At 43.9% G+C, this 18363-nt stretch overlaps 1 protein-coding gene across 2 annotated transcripts in view; it reads left to right on the top strand.

Moving 5' to 3' along the window:
• LOC308132278 (tetratricopeptide repeat protein 28-like) overlaps window positions 1-18363 on the top strand; it is a 156219-nt gene that overhangs the window by 42197 nt on the left and 95659 nt on the right. The window contains exon 1 of one of the 2 annotated variants that reach the window (XM_080499306.1): window positions 17581-18046. The exons of the other annotated variant lie outside the window; for it this stretch is intronic. Coding sequence (XP_080355432.1) covers window positions 18020-18046 — 27 coding nt within the window. The 5' untranslated portion in view covers window positions 17581-18019. Of the gene's footprint in view, window positions 1-17580; window positions 18047-18363 lie in introns of those variants that run through there. 2 annotated transcript variants of the gene reach the window in all.

The raw sequence follows: 18363 nt of genomic DNA, 5'->3' as shown, positions 1-18363 counted from the left end.
CACAGATGGAGTTTTTAATGTTTCAGTGCCACATGAACTCGTTCCAATTACCAAAGCATAGATCCGATGTAAAGAATCTGTCACTTTTCTGCTGTCGATTTGACATTTGCTCTCATATAAAGTTCTTGCTTTTGGCCATGGCGAGGGCTCCTCTGAGGGGGTCATCTGAGCTTAGCGCAGCAATTAATCCTGCCACTCATCGGGAACTTGCCGGAGAATAGCAGCAGTTTGTCGTGGAATTATGCGCTGCATTAATTAGCAGTTGGCGTTGACAGTGTCGAGGGGAAATGGTGGACTGGAGTGTTATCACGCGGCGGCGCGGACAAAACGGCCACTAATGCCAGACCTTAAACACTCGCCACTCAGGAGAAGTCGGGAACCTCTCGGCCACTTCTATCCGTTGGTCCATTCATGCCTCTTTCTTTATCTCCCCGTTGCTGCTTGCCTCTCTCCATCCTTCCATCCTTTTCTCCTCCACCCTTTCTTTTCTTGTCACCCAGCCAGCCCTCTGGCTGTGCGCCTCACAGTTGCCATGGTAATGATATAGTTTCTCATCTCTGTAATGTGATGTCTTATTAGCTTTCATTGGGGCATGTGTCACTATTTTATTTCACGCGCCATTTGTTGAGCTTCGGTCTCCTGTTGAAAAACCTTGTGCCTCAGAGGTGAGCAACGCCTGCTCTGACAGCGCGGCGTAAAGATGAAATAGAGGAGAAGGACCCGAATGAGCAATGTGTGGGGAAGAGTCTACTGCAGCGACATCACATGTTCCTCTTGGTTCATAGTATTAATGTGAAGGAAAGATGTGAACTGGAATTGCAATATGAATTGGAATGTGAAAGGAACCCTTGTCCCAGGGTGGCGCAGTCTTTCTCTCCATGTTGTGTGAGCTGGCATATCAGGGAAGGGTTTCAGCTGCTACCCAGCAGGAGGCAGTGTGTGTATGTGTGTGTGTGTGTGTCTGTGTCTCTGTCTGTGTGTGCGTGCTTCCTAGCATCCACTGAGAAAGCACTTTATTTGGGATACAGTGCCTACTGCATCTCCATCTGTTTTCAAGGGGTTTTGTCGATTTGAACCAGAGATGACGGTTATCCAGTGTTAAAACTAGACTGGTTCACAAGCACTGCTTTAATTTAGCTTTTTATACTCCCTGGTACATATGCACAGTATGTATGCTTGCTAATCAATATATGCAGTGCAGGTCTTCTTTCTCCAGTTGCCGGCATGCCTTGCAATTTCCTCTTTTCTCTTGTGTGTACGTGCATTTATAAACAATGCTTTGAATAGCTGTGAGAAAACTGGGGGGGGGGGGGCTGAAGTCAATAGTCAATCAATACTACCCAGATGCTACTGTCAAACACATCAATAGAGTTTCTCCAACGGTGGTTTTATCCCTCAGTGTGTATAAACTGCCTTATGTCAGCCCACAGGGCTTTTGAAATGACCCCCACTGGTTTATCTGTCCCGTCTTGGCAGATGTGGACGTCCATAGGAGGCTTCTGTTGAAAAGTGACAACCAGGATTGTGCGATTGTGACTATTGAACTGCCGACTGGGAGGGATAGTAATTGCGCATTGGTTTTTCTCTTAATTTGCACAGGATTACCGCAGCTGAATGAAGATGTTCAGTTTCTCGCTATTTCCAATTTGAGAGTACTCCATATTTCAGTGGGGGGTGAGTGTTAAATGATTCTCAGCAGCCAAGATGACGTCTGCGTTTTGTACGTCAAAACTGCCTATTTTTCTGGTCCAAGGTGCTGGAGCTGCCATTAAGATGCTTTTTCCTGCAAGACCAGAGGGTGAAAATCAGACTATGTATAAAGAGCCATTCAATTAAGTGTGCAGAATAACAATCAAGGCTGTGCGTTTCCCTCTCAGAGGATTTCTTTTCCCACTCTTTGTGCATCGCTCATTGGCCTCTCGTCTATTCTTTTAGTCAAATATTAAACTCAACTTGTATGATGTATGATTTTTGTTTTTAATCCCCTTACCTTTTGAACTTCAAGCAAACGGGATAACAACCACAACATAAGGTTCAATTTACACAATCTCCACCCACCAAACTGTGCTGAAGTACTGCTTTGAAGTTCTCTTGTAGTACCTCTTAATGATGCTCTTAGAAACCGTCTTTTGGTCTTCAGGAAGGAGGCAGGTAACAGACAACATTAAATACCTCCCGGTAAGGCCTTGTACACACTGAAACAGCAAAGCAGTGTACTCTGCATTAAGCTGTGGTTAAAAGGGACCTGATGAAGCATTGTGTGTGTGCGTGTGTGTGTGTGTGTGTGTGTTTTTCCTCTTGAGTTGCTCTCTTTTCTTATGTATACTTGACAAGCTCATTCTGGAGGGGATGGTCTGCTTTGGAGGGCATCTGTTGTCTCTCTTCCTCCTCTGGGCTCCCTGCCAGGCATGTGTTTGTCAAATGGCACCATTGGTATGATGGAGGCTTCCAATATATCTTGACACGTTCACTCTGCGCTCCTCTCGACTGAGCCATTTGTTGTATTTTTAAACCTTGGCACGTTATAACTTGTATCTACATTAGTCAATAGAGAAATTAGCATGCTGCCCCATGAATCACATTCCGTTGTTTCGCACTGAATAAGCCACGTCGGTGTAAAGAATCTGATCTCTGTTTCATTTATAGCAAACCTGAACTGTGCAGCTAACATTAGTTGTCACGCACCTTCCAAATGTTTTTTTTATTTGTGTTTTCGGCACATGATCTTATCTTTTCGGGAAAATGGAAACGGTTTGATTAAGCATCAGCTGTGACATTGAGTATCACAGCCAAGTACAATGACGTATTTCATTTTATATTCAAATATATTGTGTACCTTCTTCGCTATAGAGGGCAGCCAACGCTTCTTTGCATAATATTTACGGTTCAAATCGGAGGCGAGTTCAGTTTAGTGTAATCCTGCACTATGTTTATTTAGATTTTATGTGATTAATATGGTGCCGTTATAGCTGACAGGATAGCCGTCATGAAGGGAAAGCAACAAATAATTGAACCAACTGAAGATTTTAAAATACAATATTATATCAGAATAAAATATCTCGGAGGCGTCATCTGTACGTCTTATCTGTAGAATGTCGTGAGATCAGATGATAACTCGTCATAAAGCCACATCATAGGGATAACTTGTGTGATTTCCTGACGTTCTTATTCAGGCTGAGTCAGAAGTGAGAAATTAAGAATGCTGTGTAAAATATGAAATTTCAAGGTGTCCACTCTTCAGCTCTCCTCTCTGCTTGGGAGAAGCAGATTTAGGTCAGGGAGATTTGGGGGGGTGGCAGAGCAGCTGGAGAGCTTGTTCTGGACTGTCAGCGCTGCCCTGTATACCATCTGGATGGGCTGATAGTGCTGCAAAGCCAGTTATCCTCTTTGGAGAACGGTGTGGATCTGCATAGCAAGAAGCCTCCAGTGCAACTCTACCGCTGGAACATCAAAACTGAACTTTAGGTGATCACATTACTCCTGCGCCCCTTCACAGTGTGTATAGTCGCTGTCACCTGCGTGCGCTCAGATACAACACACACATGGACACAAATGTAACCTGGCAGAGCGGTTTCCAAGTACCCAGCAGTCAGGGCTTTATGAATGCATTAACTTATTCACTCTGCGCAGCGGAAAGTATTTGCCTCTCGAAATACCATGAACGGTTTCTTCGCCTTCGGGCCTCCATGCTAGTGCCCAGGAAGTCTGGCTGTTTCCACACAGTCAGCCGAGCAATCACAACTTTCATGCTCAGAAACATCCATTTGAGCCTCGGCACCAGCTAATCGGCGCAGACGGACGAAGACGCGACACGTAGCACCGACGGCGATTACAGCTTGGATACACTTGTCAGATTTGAAAGGTGTAATGTGAGTTTGCGTTCTGAGATATCGGCGTGTGATGGGGCTGTTCCAGTGTTGAAAAGCACCAACCTCCTCACCTTTCTACCGCGCACAAACCTTTCCGGTTCAGAGGTGGTCTGGTAAACCCACCTTTACAGAAATGTCTGAATGGTGAATGCAGTTGATGGTGAATGCAGTTTATTATTTATTTATTTTTATTATTATTCCTAAATCCACTTCTTGTTGAGATGCCATTTCTAGTAGTAATCGTGCCTGAAGCACCACTTCTGTTCGCCTGTTGTGTGGCAGCACTCCTCTGAAGTGGAGGGTGAAAATGAACATCGCACCTCTCGATTAAAGCTGTGGAGCCAGTTATCGTACCTTTTGATTTTTATCTCTGAGTGTTAATAGTTTTTTTTTTTGTCTGCGTTAATGAGCGGATAATCCACTCTTACTGCGAACTACTTATGTGTGTTCTATATTCAGTCTGAGTACCGAAGCTCAGGTGGTGATTTACACTCCGCCATACCGTTGATAGTTTTATCTTGGATGTGAAATTGATTAAAGATGTAAAAAAATTTGATGATAAACTAATGCTTCCGACATTTTTTTTTTCAAATCTAGATATCGAGGGAGCTTTCATAATAGATTTTTTTTTTTTAATTGTATTTATTTATCACAATCAAGTAGAAAACCATCCTTTGATTGTTCCTGTCTTGTGACATATTTCCTGCTGTTCCTAGCTGTGGTCCAGTTTACAAAATATGGGATTGTGCTTGTTTTGTCTCGCGCATTACGTCATTTTTGCTTATCGCCACTCGGACCACACACTGTGTGTAGGCAGCGTGATGAATGACGCGGGATGATTGATGCACACGGAGCATCTACACATCTGTTGTGCTCCTCGGGGGGTGGGGGGGTGTTTGAGGGATGCCCAGCCCCTTTAAGAGGTGCTGGGGTGTGGGAAGCTGCAGTTGGGAGTTGGAAACTCTGCAACTCTCAAACACAGCTTTCCTTGGCATTACATCATTTCATGGTGTTTTTCTTTAACCACATCAGACTGTCCTCGGGCGAGGCCTGCTTACAGGGAAGGGCATCCGTCTACTGGGCTTTTGGCCCTGAAACATGGCCTCAGTATTCAGCTTCTAAGATGTGTGAACCTTGAATCAGATCAAATCTAGATAGACAATCTACTACAGTAGACTGTAAATAAAGCAATTATATAGAGCATGGGGCTTATCAAGACGGAGCGTAGAGTGGTGCTCACTAAGATTTCATGAGTTAAGCTACTCTTCTTTGTTATATTATGAAGCTCTCTGCTGTATTTTTGTCCAGAGTAGTTCTTTCTATTGCATCATCAGCGCTTACAGCAATCGTGCTACACTAAGGGCTTATATATGCTTCAAATAGAAGAGCAGGAGATGCTTGGGTATGAGAAAGATCCATAAAGTGTATGTTGTAATCATCCGTTGTTTTGAGTGTCGATTTATTTTGGTGTGACGGAAAAAGAAGACGCACAAAGATTCATTGGTTTATTGATTTGTTCATAGCGTCAAGCACCTCGATCGCGCTCAGCCCACTTGAGCTCATCAGACACTAAACGATATTAACAAAGGTAGTCACAGGACAAAGTGCCAGTAACAATACCACTAATTAAACTAAACCATTAGTTTACATGGCAGGGATCTTGCGTTTGTGGTGGATATAATCAATGTTTTCTAACCTTAAAAGCGTCAAAATCGCAACATCTCATCACATCCAACAGCCAGACAAGGTAGGATTCTTTAACTGGATTTTTCCAAACAGATTCATTCCTTGTCTTACAAGGTGTTTAAATTCTTTTCACCGTTAAATTACAGAAAACACCGCTTGATACCTGCTCACCTCAAGTGAAAACACAGATGCCAGTGATTAACATTTAGCTTCTTAATTTAACTTTACATGTGCCTTTAGATTTTCTTCTGAAGACATCCTACATTTACTGTTCGTCTTATCTTCAACATTTTTTTTTTAAACTGACTTGGCTCAGTCAGTAAATTAATCTTTTTTTTTTTTTTTTAGCATTCCCAAGTTAGAGGTTGCAAAAGAGAATCATCTGTTCTTTCTCCTGTGTGTCCTCCCACACTGCATCCATGAAGCTCCTCACTGTTCCATCCTCAACACATCTTTCCTTACATAGCCAACATTTCTCCTACATCCCATCTCAACGTTGTCTCTCTCACTTTGCCTCTGTTGTTTTTAAACATCATCTACAATACAGTGGGATTGATTTGAATGTAAAGTCCAACACATTTCCATTCCTATTCATTTACTTGATCATTTATTTCCAAGAAGTTAGTTAAATTTCAGTGCCATTCCTCTTCTGCCTCTTTGTTTGGACATTCTTATGGGCGGCTCTGGCTTAGTTGGTGGTTGGTCCGCCATATCGTCATGATCGCTGGTCAAATTGTCATTGAGCACGACACTGAACCTTTTGGCTGCCAATGATGGTCCAGCACCATACAGGGTCCAGCACCATGCAGGGTCCAGCACCATGCAGGATCCAGCACCTTGCAGGATCCAGCACCATGCAGGGTCCAGCACCATGCAGGGTCCACACCATGCAGGGTCCAGCACCTTGCAGGATCCAGCACCATGCAGGGTCCAGCACCATACAGGGTCTCGACTGTGTGAATGTGATTGATAAGTAGTTACGGGGACTGTAAGTAATCAGAATAAACACCAATCTGACCCTGTCCCATTAGAATTAAACCCTGTTTTATGAGCCGATCAGAGTCCATGTAAAGGGCATATTTGATTGCTTCCTGCTGTTGGAGCTGTTTGTGCTTTTCCATAATGTAATTCACCATGAAACACTTCAGGTATGTTTCTTTGAAAAGAATGGTGGTAAAACACAACCGGTAGGAGGTGTTGGTGTCACATCACTAAAAGAAAAGCTAAGTGCCCATCACTTCCTGATGACACTTTGAGAAGAATGTTTCTTTGGTGTTTCATTGTCTAAACTTTAGACGAACATGCAAATGATACAAAGGATTCATTCACGTACTGATGGTAATTTTCTTGCATATAAACCTGCACATAATTGAAAGTTAGAAAGAAATCAATTTGATAGACAAAAAACTAATCATGTAAACACATCTACTCTGAAACATGGAGGCTTCTGAATTCGTGATGTGCATAATATCAGTCTGGTCCTTGTCACATTCATGTTAATTATTTTACACTATGTTCAATGTTAAATAAAAGAGGTTGTTTCAGGCATCCTGAACTCTTTTAATGCAGTGCTGTTTTCATTCTGAGCACTCTCTAAGCTGTTTATGGCCTCTGTTCAATTCAGTGACTCTGAGTAGCACTTGCTCATGACTCAAGTCCGTGTCCAATGAAGTGATTGAATTCAGGTAATAATAAATGCAGCAAATAAGCCATTGATACATCAGGCGGCACTGTGTGCATCTTAATACAGAGAGGGGCCCTTTGGCCCTGAGGCGCAACAAATTGTGCCCTGACAGAGGGGCATGTCTGTGTTTTATTGGTGTTTCAGTTGGATGGTGATAGAGTTGTTGTGATGTGATGAATGCCAAATCAAATCCGGTGAAGTGATGAGTCACCGAGGAGTGTGTCAGCGCTGAGGCCGCCCGGTGCAGGCTGTATCTGTATCTGGTCAGGCTGTGTACTCGAGGGGGCGGCGTTGGGGGCTGTGTGAAGTGCAGGGTGCCGGGTGGTGATGGATGAGGACCGAGCAAGAGAAGGACGAGGCATGAAATAGAATGAGGATGAAGGACATAGAAGTCCTGGCTGGCCTGTGGAGGGGAAAGGAGAGTGCGAGACAGAGATGGAGAGACTGAGAGTTGAGAAAGAATGAGGGTCAGAGAGAGACTAACCTACTCTCAAAACTGCTGATGTTTGCTCCTTCAGGCTGCACCGTGGCTTCTCCCTTAAATTTGCATTCACTCAGACAATATCAGGTGAGTGCATCAAGTAAGTATTCTTCCTCAGCTGTCAGTCCTCTGAAGGTCAAAATATCAATAAAGGGTCTGGAAAGACAAAGCTGGTTAATAACTTACTCAAAAAAACAAAAAAACAAACAAAACTGAGCACATTCCCCGCAGATCTGAAAGGATACTGTCTAAAACGTCAATCTGTTCACAGAATTCGTTAGAAATTCATGAATATTTCAGATCACTAGTTGGTGAGGTTGAGAGAAAACATTTTCTTCGCTGTTATACTCGTAAAACTACTAATATACGTGGTTCAGCTTTTTCGCTTCTGTATGGTCAGCTCTTTACAGTTTAGGACTTTTTTTTTTTAAATAATCAATTATGCCAAAATATTAAAAATAAGCTTGAGATTTCTGTGCAGCTGGGCTCAAGGCTGCTTCAGATAATGAGTATTAAAGCTTTAATGTGCATTAAAATGGAAAATTTCTTGTACTGATATGAAAAACGGTCTATAGACACTGACCAAATCATCCTGCTTTTGAGGTCTTTCATTTGCGGAGTGGAGAGTACATGCATTATACCCAGATAATCTAATGACAGTCACCACATTGGAGAAGCTTTGCAACCTGCACTAAATTAAGATTTTTCTTCCGTCTTTGTGCTTTCCAACGCTGCATGGGTGGGCAGAGGAGCTGGAATTCAGTATGAAGATAATGATATCACACTGGGATAGAAAAACTCGGCGGGTGGTGTGATTCACATTTTCTTTCCTCCCATATCTGACTTCAAGGATTATGCACATTCATATTCTTTACTCTTTATTTGATATTCTTTACAGTCTTGTAGTAATCTAAACGTAATTACTTCACCGTTCACTCGAAAGCTGGGAGAAGGAACCTCTTCTGTGTGGCTTTTTCAGCTGGATTTCTAATGACCTTCCAAATGGTCATCTACACCGGGAGTCCCGCAGCGGATCTATGAATTACTGTTGAATTGTGGGTAAATGAAGCTTTCGTTCCGGCTGTGAGCTGTCATGATCTGTTTGAGAAAAGTGGGATTGTGTTCATGCATGTGCACACATGGTTACATGTGGTACCCTCTCTCTCTCTCTCTCTCTCTCTCAGTCCCGTAGACACACACGTATTGCGCGGGGGACAAAGACAGAAGGGTTCATCGCTCATTGAGTCACGCTGAGGGTGGCAGCTTAAAGGAAGCGCCGTCCTTTCTGTCTCCCACCGTCTCTCTCCTGAGATCTCTCTCTCATCCATTAGTTCATCTGTCACTCTGCATCCCTCTTCAGTTGCACATCCATCGCTCTCTTCCTGGCCGTCGCCGCGCAGCCTGACCTTCCTTGGGCCGTCTTCCTGCCTTCAGCGGGCCAGTAGGGGAGAGGGGCCGGCTGTTCGCAGGCGAGCCAGATGGCCGGGTCGAGTCTGGGACCGCAGCAACCCTACTGGCCAAACTGGTAACTGTGGTAGCAGACAGGCGCTCTGTGGGGAGCGCTTTGCTGCACCACCGCCTCTGCTGGTCCCGTGGTCTGAAATGCTAATTGGACATTTCAGACAGGTGAATGGACAAGTCTTGGTTTTTGTCTTAAATCTTTCGCATTAATTCCGCGTCGGTTTGTCTCGGGCGTTGTTTTCTCTTTCATTGGAGACCTCGAGCTGACAGGAGGCTGAGTTGGAGCGAGGTGAAGATGATTTGAGCAGAAAAGTCAAACCGATGACAAGGAGGTTTGACAGCAGGGGTGGGAGCTGGTGGGGGCGAGAAGCATCGGGTGTGAAGAGTTTGATGGGAAAGGACTGGAGCGCTTCTGTCCTTGGAATGGAGTCAAACCCCCTACGACTTCCCTCTTCTGCTACATCAGCTTTTGAGCCTCGACATGATGCGTATCAATAGCTCTCGCCTGCTCTATGCTCGCTTAAAGCACTCGAGGCACCTTGCCTGAGGATATCCCGTTAGCCACCTGTTAAAAAAAGGATCTCAAATCATAAAGCGCGCTTTACATAACCCCTGTTTCAAAGGAGGCAGGGAGCACAGCTGTTTAACTCAGCCACTCTCACAACACTGCATGCATGCAGATGAAGTCATCTTGCTGATACATTGGAGCCGCGCCTGGTATCTTGAGTGGTCAGGGTGAGAGAGGACAACTAATCCTGGCCGGGTAACAACAGCACTCCTCTCCTGTAACGGGGCTTTCTGTGTGTCGACTCATAAGTCAGGTGTTGAGATGAAAGAGAGGCCTTCCTGTGCTACACGGCTAATTTGAGGGATTAACACCTGTTCTACCAAGACACATTAATCCTAATCCTGCTTTAACCCCTTTGATCTGAAGGCACAGTGATTTCAGGAGTGGACTGACCTAATCCCTTCACAACAGTGACCGGACGCTGCAGGCCGCTCGGCGCAGCAGCTGGCTTCATGCGGCCACTGTACCCCCACAACGCCTTTACTTCTCCCAGTGTTCCTCTTTATAGAGATGTAGTTATTATTGAATTCTTTTTGTGCATCTTTCCTCTTTCTAATCTTCAAAAGGGTTAATTCTCAGTTGACGTGCCCTCGCAGGATTAGATTAGTAAGGGCAGGGAGAACCGTCATCAGCATAATAAGCCTCCAGTATTAAGGTATTATGCTACGATTATTGAAGGGAAAATGTTTTTGTTGAAACCATTTCCGCAGTGTCTTTCCTGGTTTTGGCTCAGCCGTGCTTTGCTCATATGCATCTTATCAGCTGCAGAAGCCAAAGAAGAATCTACAGAAGAACTTGGAAGTAGTGAAATATTTACACCCCTATTTGCCATTGTCGTTAGTCCAATGGATCATCAGTCACAAATTGCAGCTTTAATGCTTTAATGTGCTTATTATGATCATCAGATTGCGGTGTGTGACTGAGTTTGCATGCAGTGTGTGGGTGTGTGACGCATGGATACATTTGATATGGGACAAATAGGGAAAAAAAGGAGACTGTGGGAGACTGTGATGATGGTGGGAGGAAAGGTAATTGAAAAAGAGAGGCATACGTTTGGGTTTTGGGTTTTTTTTTTCTCGATGAGGGACTGGAGATGGGTGGACCTGACCGCAGCCGGGGTTTCTGTGTGGTTTTATGTGAGTTTGTGCGTGCGTGTTTGTATTCACGGAGGCAGACACACACAAACACATTGGGATAAATTGTTCTCTTCCATCTCTGTGTTTAGTATGTGAACTCGAGGCGGACCACACAGGATCTCCTGTCTCATGCGCTGGAGTATGTGGCAACGCTGTTATTATTGATCCTGCCGCAGACGTCAAACCCCAGCGCCTATTTAACTGCCAGTCTGATTGAAACAATATGCTGGAGCCTGTTTCATCCGTGTCCAGAACCACTGAATTATTAAGCACATCTCTTTAGAAAAGTTCCTTGTTTTTGGCGTTCTGTCGTAACACAAATCTACTGTTGAGCAACTCCAGGGAATAAACAAGCTCTTCTTCATTAGTGAGATCAGTAAAAGAAAAAGCAAGGAGAGGAGGGAAAAGCATGTTTGGAGTTGAAGAGAAGGAAAAGATTACAATCATTTATCTTGATCACACATGAAGAACGTGAGGATTCACTCATTAAACCCTGTAATGTCTCAAAAGATTAATAGCTTTCATTTAAAAAAAAAAAAAAAAAAAAAAGCTCTATCTTGAGCTTCATAGGTTAAAATTATGATCTTTGGGGGAATTTTGAGAGTCTTGAGTGTATCCAGACACAATAAAAACATTTACTCTCCAGAGAGCTCAGTAGAAAATTGTTTATGAATGGATGGTTGACTGTTCTTCAATGTAGATGTAAGCTATTGTATGACTTCAGCCCACAGATCACAAATAAACTCCACTTCACACATGAAAAGGCTTGGCAGTTTTTCATTATTGAAGGGATTATCCTTCAATCCCTTCTCCTTGATATGCCTTGAAATTTGTAGACTTACAGAGAAAAAATAACACTCAAAAAAGCCCTTTTCAGTCTATCTGCAGATACCAAGTGAAGTGGGTGTCGCCTGTGTGAGTAGGTTGGATAAGGATTCAGGAAAAAGAATATGTGCGCTTCCATGGATCAGTTTAAGGCTTGTAATCAATTGTTGCATCATGGTAGCATTATCTGAAAGAAAGAACTGAAAGCAGTATTTTCTTGGGTCCTGCAGACGATGATGGAAATTGTATAAATGTGCGATCATGGTTTGTATAAATGTGCAGTAAGATTTGTGTGAAATTCTCTGCAGTGACCTTCCCGTCATTTGACTGCACAGTTTGGCTTGATTGGAGAAGCTGCTTTTTTCTTTCTTTTTTTTTTTTTAAATATTACTCTGCTTTGGTTAAAGTGTGGTTACACTTGAGTACCAAAAAAACCAAAACAACAACAACCCAAAAACACTTTGGTTCTGGTTTGCAATGACACTGTAATGCTGGGGTAAAACAAGAGGGCTATTGTTGTCATGGTTACAATAAAAATAACTTGGTTAAGGTTAGGGGATAACCCACCCTGCCACACTCCACTCCACTGCTTTGAAACAACGTGCCAGTTTGTCCATTCTTGCACCACCAGACTGAACTTATAATTACTGCAGCTGCTGGAGGGCTTTGTCACTTCAGTGTAAACAAATGCTGTTTTTGTGCACTTAACCGGAACGAATGATGCTCTTATGTTTATTTGCAGGAATACTTCCATCTGCCTCTCTTCACATGTTGTTCGGTCACTTTCTTTGCTCCTCGGGAAGAAAGTGCTAATGCAGCACGTCGCCACTCAAGATGTGTAGCCAGTTGTTTTTTTGTTGTGGAGGACGATGCAGGCACCGCCAGAATAAGCTTCACTCACCTGCAGTGTGACGATATGACCTTATACCCGTCTGCGCTCTCAGAGCACTGAGCAGAAGAGTCTGAAATAAGGATCGTGTAGAAAAAAAAAACCCAAACCCTTTATCGGACAATCATTACAATACCAAACGCCAGAATGTTATCTAAAGCTATTTCAGCCATTTATTGTTATTTGGGTTGCACTCCGAAAGTCATGCGATGACACGATCAAAGCGACTGACTGTAAACATGGCGGAGGTTCTGTTGCTGTTTTCAACAGCACTTTATTTCATTGTGAACAGATTCATTCAGACAACACTGGAAGGGAGTGGAGCTCTCGTAGAAAGGCCAATCCATAATTTCAGAAACGCTTGAGTCCTTGACTTCATCAAAGCACTTGATTGTGCTTTGAAAAATACTGAATCTTTTTATTTAATATATTGTGATTGAAATACATATGTTGTATAATATGTTCAGCACTGAACGTTTAGACTTTTTGTGGGATGTCGCCTCACCCTGGAACTAAATTTAGACCTGTAATGGTTCCTGGTACTTGGGGAAAGTTTGTGCAGTTGGAAGGCAGCGCCAGTGAGTCGCGGCCCCATCAGCTGAAAACTGACCTGTTTCATCCTGGTGTGAGCAAGTGAGTCCTTTACCTTCACTCTCATCTGTCATGAGTCTACACTCCAGATGACCCAGCCTGCTCCCTGTGGACAAGGCCCTGCAAACAAATAAGATCTGGAATGGTTTTCAGGACCCATAACATCAGCCTTTGCTCGGGGCACGTTGGGTGGTCAGGACGCGTAACCTTCTCATAGCGGGGTTCCATAACCCCCATCCATCCCTATTAGAGGACACTTATCAGGGACAGCAGCCAGAGTGACACACTCCCAGCTGGGCTTCCCTGGAGAAAATACTGTGGAGTGGAGAAAACGATCCCCTTGGTGCACCGAGGTGTGTGTGTGTCTGTGTGTGTGTGGAGTTGTGCTCTGCAGATAGGACCCTGTGACTCTGAGATATGCGCAGGCTCATTAATTAGAGGCTCTCATTATCCCCCCTCAGGCTCCAGACACTTAATCAACACCAAGCTCCAACTAAGACACATGCGTGCATGCACTCAGACATGCACTCACTCACACACACACACACACACACTCTCACACACACACACATCTCACAGAGTCCAGAGCAAGCTCGGTTTTGACACAACATCATCCAAGAAAACGGCTCCGTAAAAGAGGTGAATGAATGAATGCTGATGAGGGTTATTTGTTTTCAGTGATGTACTGCACAACGGCATGGTGGGTGTCATCGCTGTTTAACACTTTCATTGTTATAATGTTGTTCAGCATTTCAAAACAGATTCATCCAACTGCCAGGCCATGCCGCAGAAGCAATCTGTCTCGCACTGTATATTGTATTCTTCTGTTATAAATTTCAATGCAGAGATTGTAATAAATGACTTTTCAAGGTCTTTCTGAATCTCAGATTTCAGTGATGTGTTTGTAATAACTCCTCTGCTGTGCATATGTTATTTTCTAAACACTATCAGTTGCTGTATGCATTGTCACAGACGCTTGCCATGTGAACGTGCCTTTGTATGCAATGTAAGGTTACACGTCTTTGTGTTGGAGCACAATTTATTGCCTTGAAACACCAGCCGTTGTAATTAAAAGACGCCTGTTTATTCAAAAGGGGGGGTGGGGGGGGGGGGGGGGGGGCAGAGACAGAGACACCAGTGTCGTGACTTAAGAGTGAGAGTCTGTGAGGAAATAAATTATCCACAGACATTCAGGAGAGCTTTTGGAGTGCTGCACTTCAGTGAAGGTTTAAAAAGGAGAAGAAAAAAAACCCCCAACCCTTTTTGACAGTTTTCATCTTATTTCCAAACAGCTTCTGCCTCTAGCATGTGGGTGATGCACTTTTTACACCATGTGGACTAATAACAAGCAGACAAATATGTGCAAGGCAAATGAGAAGCTGTGCTCTGAGCTGTGCCAGTGCACATCTGATGAGACGGTTTGTTGATGAGAGATTTCAGGTAAACTTGACTTGGTTTCACAAACCTGTCTGTGGACTGTTTCTTGTGGAACGGATGCGCTAACATGCAGAAATATATACTGCAAAATGATAACTTTGTTCTTTTCAGCAGAAATTGTAACCCTCGTGGAAAAAAAAAAATGACAGTTGTAGGACATTTTACTAGAAACATTTTATGATCTTGAGAAGCAGTGGCGTTTGGAAAGCGGTCCCTCTTAAAACTTTCTCTTCTCATTTCTTGGTGACAGTTTTTAAGTCATGCTGCAGGATCGTACCAACTGGGGAAAAATTCCCCGTGTTGGCGAAAGAAAGAAACTTTTTTAAAGTGGAAAAGTGATGAACCTTTGCGATTTACAAGCGATGACTCAATATCTATTTTAATTCGAATGTCTGACTTGCTCTATGGGCAGAGTTGATAGCTTAGCAACGCTACCGCACTAGCGTCGGAACAGAGTCTAAGAGTTGAGATGAATTATGAGCGCCTGATTGGCAAGAACAAGAAAAGGAAGCACAAACTTCTGAACAGCTTCAAGTTGTGGAAAATGAAGGAGGGCTCTTTTTTTTCTTTTCTTTTTTTTTCTGTTCCCCTCTGAAGGCTGGAGTCTGATTTCCTGTGTGGCTGTGATTGGGAAAGCAGAGGCACGCACAGGGAGGCTGCTTCTGTATGGAGATGCCAGATGACAGGCTTCACTACGCAGGGACCGTCGCTGAACAGCACACTTGAAGTGGCCTTTTGATTGGTCATCAGAAGTGCTCCTTTTGTGAAACGAGCGCTTGTGTAAACCGCTTTTAGATGTGGGGCCGCCGGTGTCTGAGTTGAGAGAGAACAGTGTAAATGTAAACAGTATCTTAGTGGTGAGACGTGTCGGGCCAACGGGAACCTTTTGGTCACTGGAATAAAAAAAAAACAACCTGTGTAATCTGTTATCAAATGATTTGGAGTTTAGGTAGTGTGACACAGCCACTGCTGTGACCACTAACCGTGCACTTTGATCACGGTGCCAGCTGCGGATATGGCGGCGTCGTCAAACATTTTGTTCATGTTCATCCAAGTGGATTACCAAGTGTGTCATAGACTCACCATGCACAGCGGGAGTTTGCCCGTAAGGCCATATGTCAGCTTGTCCCCTCCTCCTCCTTGTCTTTTGTTATTGGAGTGACCCCTTGGTGCACTGCGGACCCTCCTGACCCCGAGGAGACACTTACCTATTGACCAACTCACAGCTCCATAGAGTCCATTACCTAAACCAATTTAAATCACCAGCCTTTTGTTTAAACTGGGTTCAGCAAACTTCCATATTGACAATTTCTCTACTTCGCCTTTTTTTTTGTTATTCCTCATTAAGACGACTCGGATGCTAAACCGTTGTGCCGCCTATTGATGATGATTCTGTTATTTTACTGCAGCAGCTTCTGGATTCAGTAGCAGTAGATCTGTTTTAAGTGTTGACACGTATTCAGCTGTTTTCAGGAGTTTCATCAGAATAACCATATCATCTGTGTGTTATTTCATTCGTCGCACAATTAAAAAATAAAATAAGAAATAATAAATAAATCATAAAGACTACATTCATGCAATTCGAGGCACGCTAACCAAAAATGGCTGACAGAAATCTTTGGCGGTGTTGTCGATCTGATGGCAACGTGCAGTTAAATATTGTGCCGGATACTTTATGTGACAGCTGCTCTCTGCAGGAAGGAGCAGGGAAAGTGTATGTAAACAGAGCTTTAGTCCTCTCCAGCCTACAAGGTCCTCGGTCCTTTGTGAGTTGTGCCTTTCATGTACGCTTTCAATCTGCCATTTCCGCAAAAATAATCAAGGACAGTTGCTGCTATCGCAGAGATCAAGGCAGTGCGGCAGTGCAGCAGTGGATTGTGGTGTTGTATGAATCTCCTTAGCTCATTAACACCTGTTTAAACTGTGATGAGCTTGTGCATTGCCGGATTTATGGAGCAGATGCACAGTGCCACCTTTTCATGTGGGTCTAGCAGTATTTCAATGTAATGGACTAAAGTGATTTTTTTTCTTTCTTTCTGATTCTTCAGGAAAATAAGAACAAGAAATGCACAGCTACTTTAGCTGTTTTTTTTCATTCTTACTTAAATTATAAAAAATTATAAATATATATAGTTATAGGTCAAACACAGTATGGACACATCAGTCAGTTAAGCATATTACGCATGTAACTTCATTCAGGATCATTATAATTACAACCACAGTGATATATATGTTACGTTGGGTTCAGATTATTCCCATTGACCTGGAGGTGAGGACACGCTCGTGGCTCAGTGTCCTGGTTATCCATCAGGGTGGCGCGTGGTTGGAAAGGCTGTTCAGACATTTAGGAGCTGGGAAAGTGTGTTCGAGCGACGCTGCATCCGACAGAGCGCCTCCTGTCTGGGCAGCAACGCATTGGCTCCGTGCGTAAAACGTAAAGCGCACTTTCCAGGCAAACCTGTGGCCGGCGGCGCTATGACCCTGCTCGTCCCCCCCTCCTCCCTCCCTCCCTCCCGTTCGGCTCTACTAGAAGTCTGTGAACTGCCAGGCTGGAGGAGCGCAGGGAAGGAAGTCATCAGAGAGCTGTAGTCCAGTTTGTTGCTGTTGCAGGAATCAGGATATCCTTCCAGTCCAGCTCCTCGCACAAATTCCAAGGATATTCCGCCCCCCCCCTCTTTTTTTCCCCCCTTCTTAGTGTCTGTACCTCCTTCTTTCCCTGAAAGTAATCTCTGCTTGTCGCGCCGTCTACACTGGACTCGGGACTATTTCACCACTTCCAAAAGTGTATTTCAGTCGCCGGAAAAACGGGATTTGACCACTGTGATTAATGTTTTCTGCATTTTGGCGCACGGTTCGTCTTGTCGGCTTCCTCGACATCGAAGAGGACAGGTTGGGACATAGTTCATTCGGACTAATGCTGTAGCTTATTTACAGCGACGACCTCGTTTTGAAAAAAAAAAGTTAAAGAATTAATTCTTTTTTTTCCCCACCCTCGACGCGGTCCGGATTGGTCCTGGAGGCGCAGACTCTTGCGTGCCAGCGAGGAGGGAGCGTGTTCCTAACGGACTCCTACTTTGGATTTACGCACAGGAACCTTCTACCCAAACACTGTCAGTCGACACTATGCGTCTGATTTATTCTCCAGGCTCAACTGTGGATTTAAACGCTGCGTGATTTGTGTTGACTGAGCCGTCTCTTCTCCCCCCTCTCAACCCCCAAAAAAATTGCCGCAAAGCTGAGACTCGCACACCATCATGCATCGCTTCTTGGGGAAAATCTGCTGCAAAATCGAGGGAAGTGGAGAAGCAGCATGACTTGCGCTCCGGATTTCTTTGAATCTGCACTCCTTTCTCATATAATATCTTAATGCTGTTCAATTTTGGTTTACAAATATGATGAAATGGCAGCCCCGGAAGAAGGTGAGTCTCGCTGATCTGTATATTCTCCTCCAATTATGACTATAAATAGCGTTCCTTCTTGTAGACCACAAGTTGGTTAAGGGGGGGGGGGGTCTCTGCCACAGACTGCCACAGACTGCTGCTATCCTCTGTCTACTCACTACACATTTTAATATCCACATATAGTACTAATCACCACTCTATAAACTGTATCCAAGGCAGAGTTTATAACCACTTAAGTTTCCATTTTCTCTCCACTTTTGATCTTTCTCAGTATTTCTACCTTTTCTGTTTTACACAGATGCAGCAATGTGACTTCTCTGTTTCTCTGTATGTAA

Source organism: Blennius ocellaris (genome assembly GCF_963422515.1).
Source record: "Blennius ocellaris genome assembly, chromosome: 7".
In the NCBI taxonomy this organism is placed as follows: domain Eukaryota; kingdom Metazoa; phylum Chordata; class Actinopteri; order Blenniiformes; family Blenniidae; genus Blennius; species Blennius ocellaris.
This window is presented reverse-complemented; position numbering and strand designations above follow the sequence as displayed.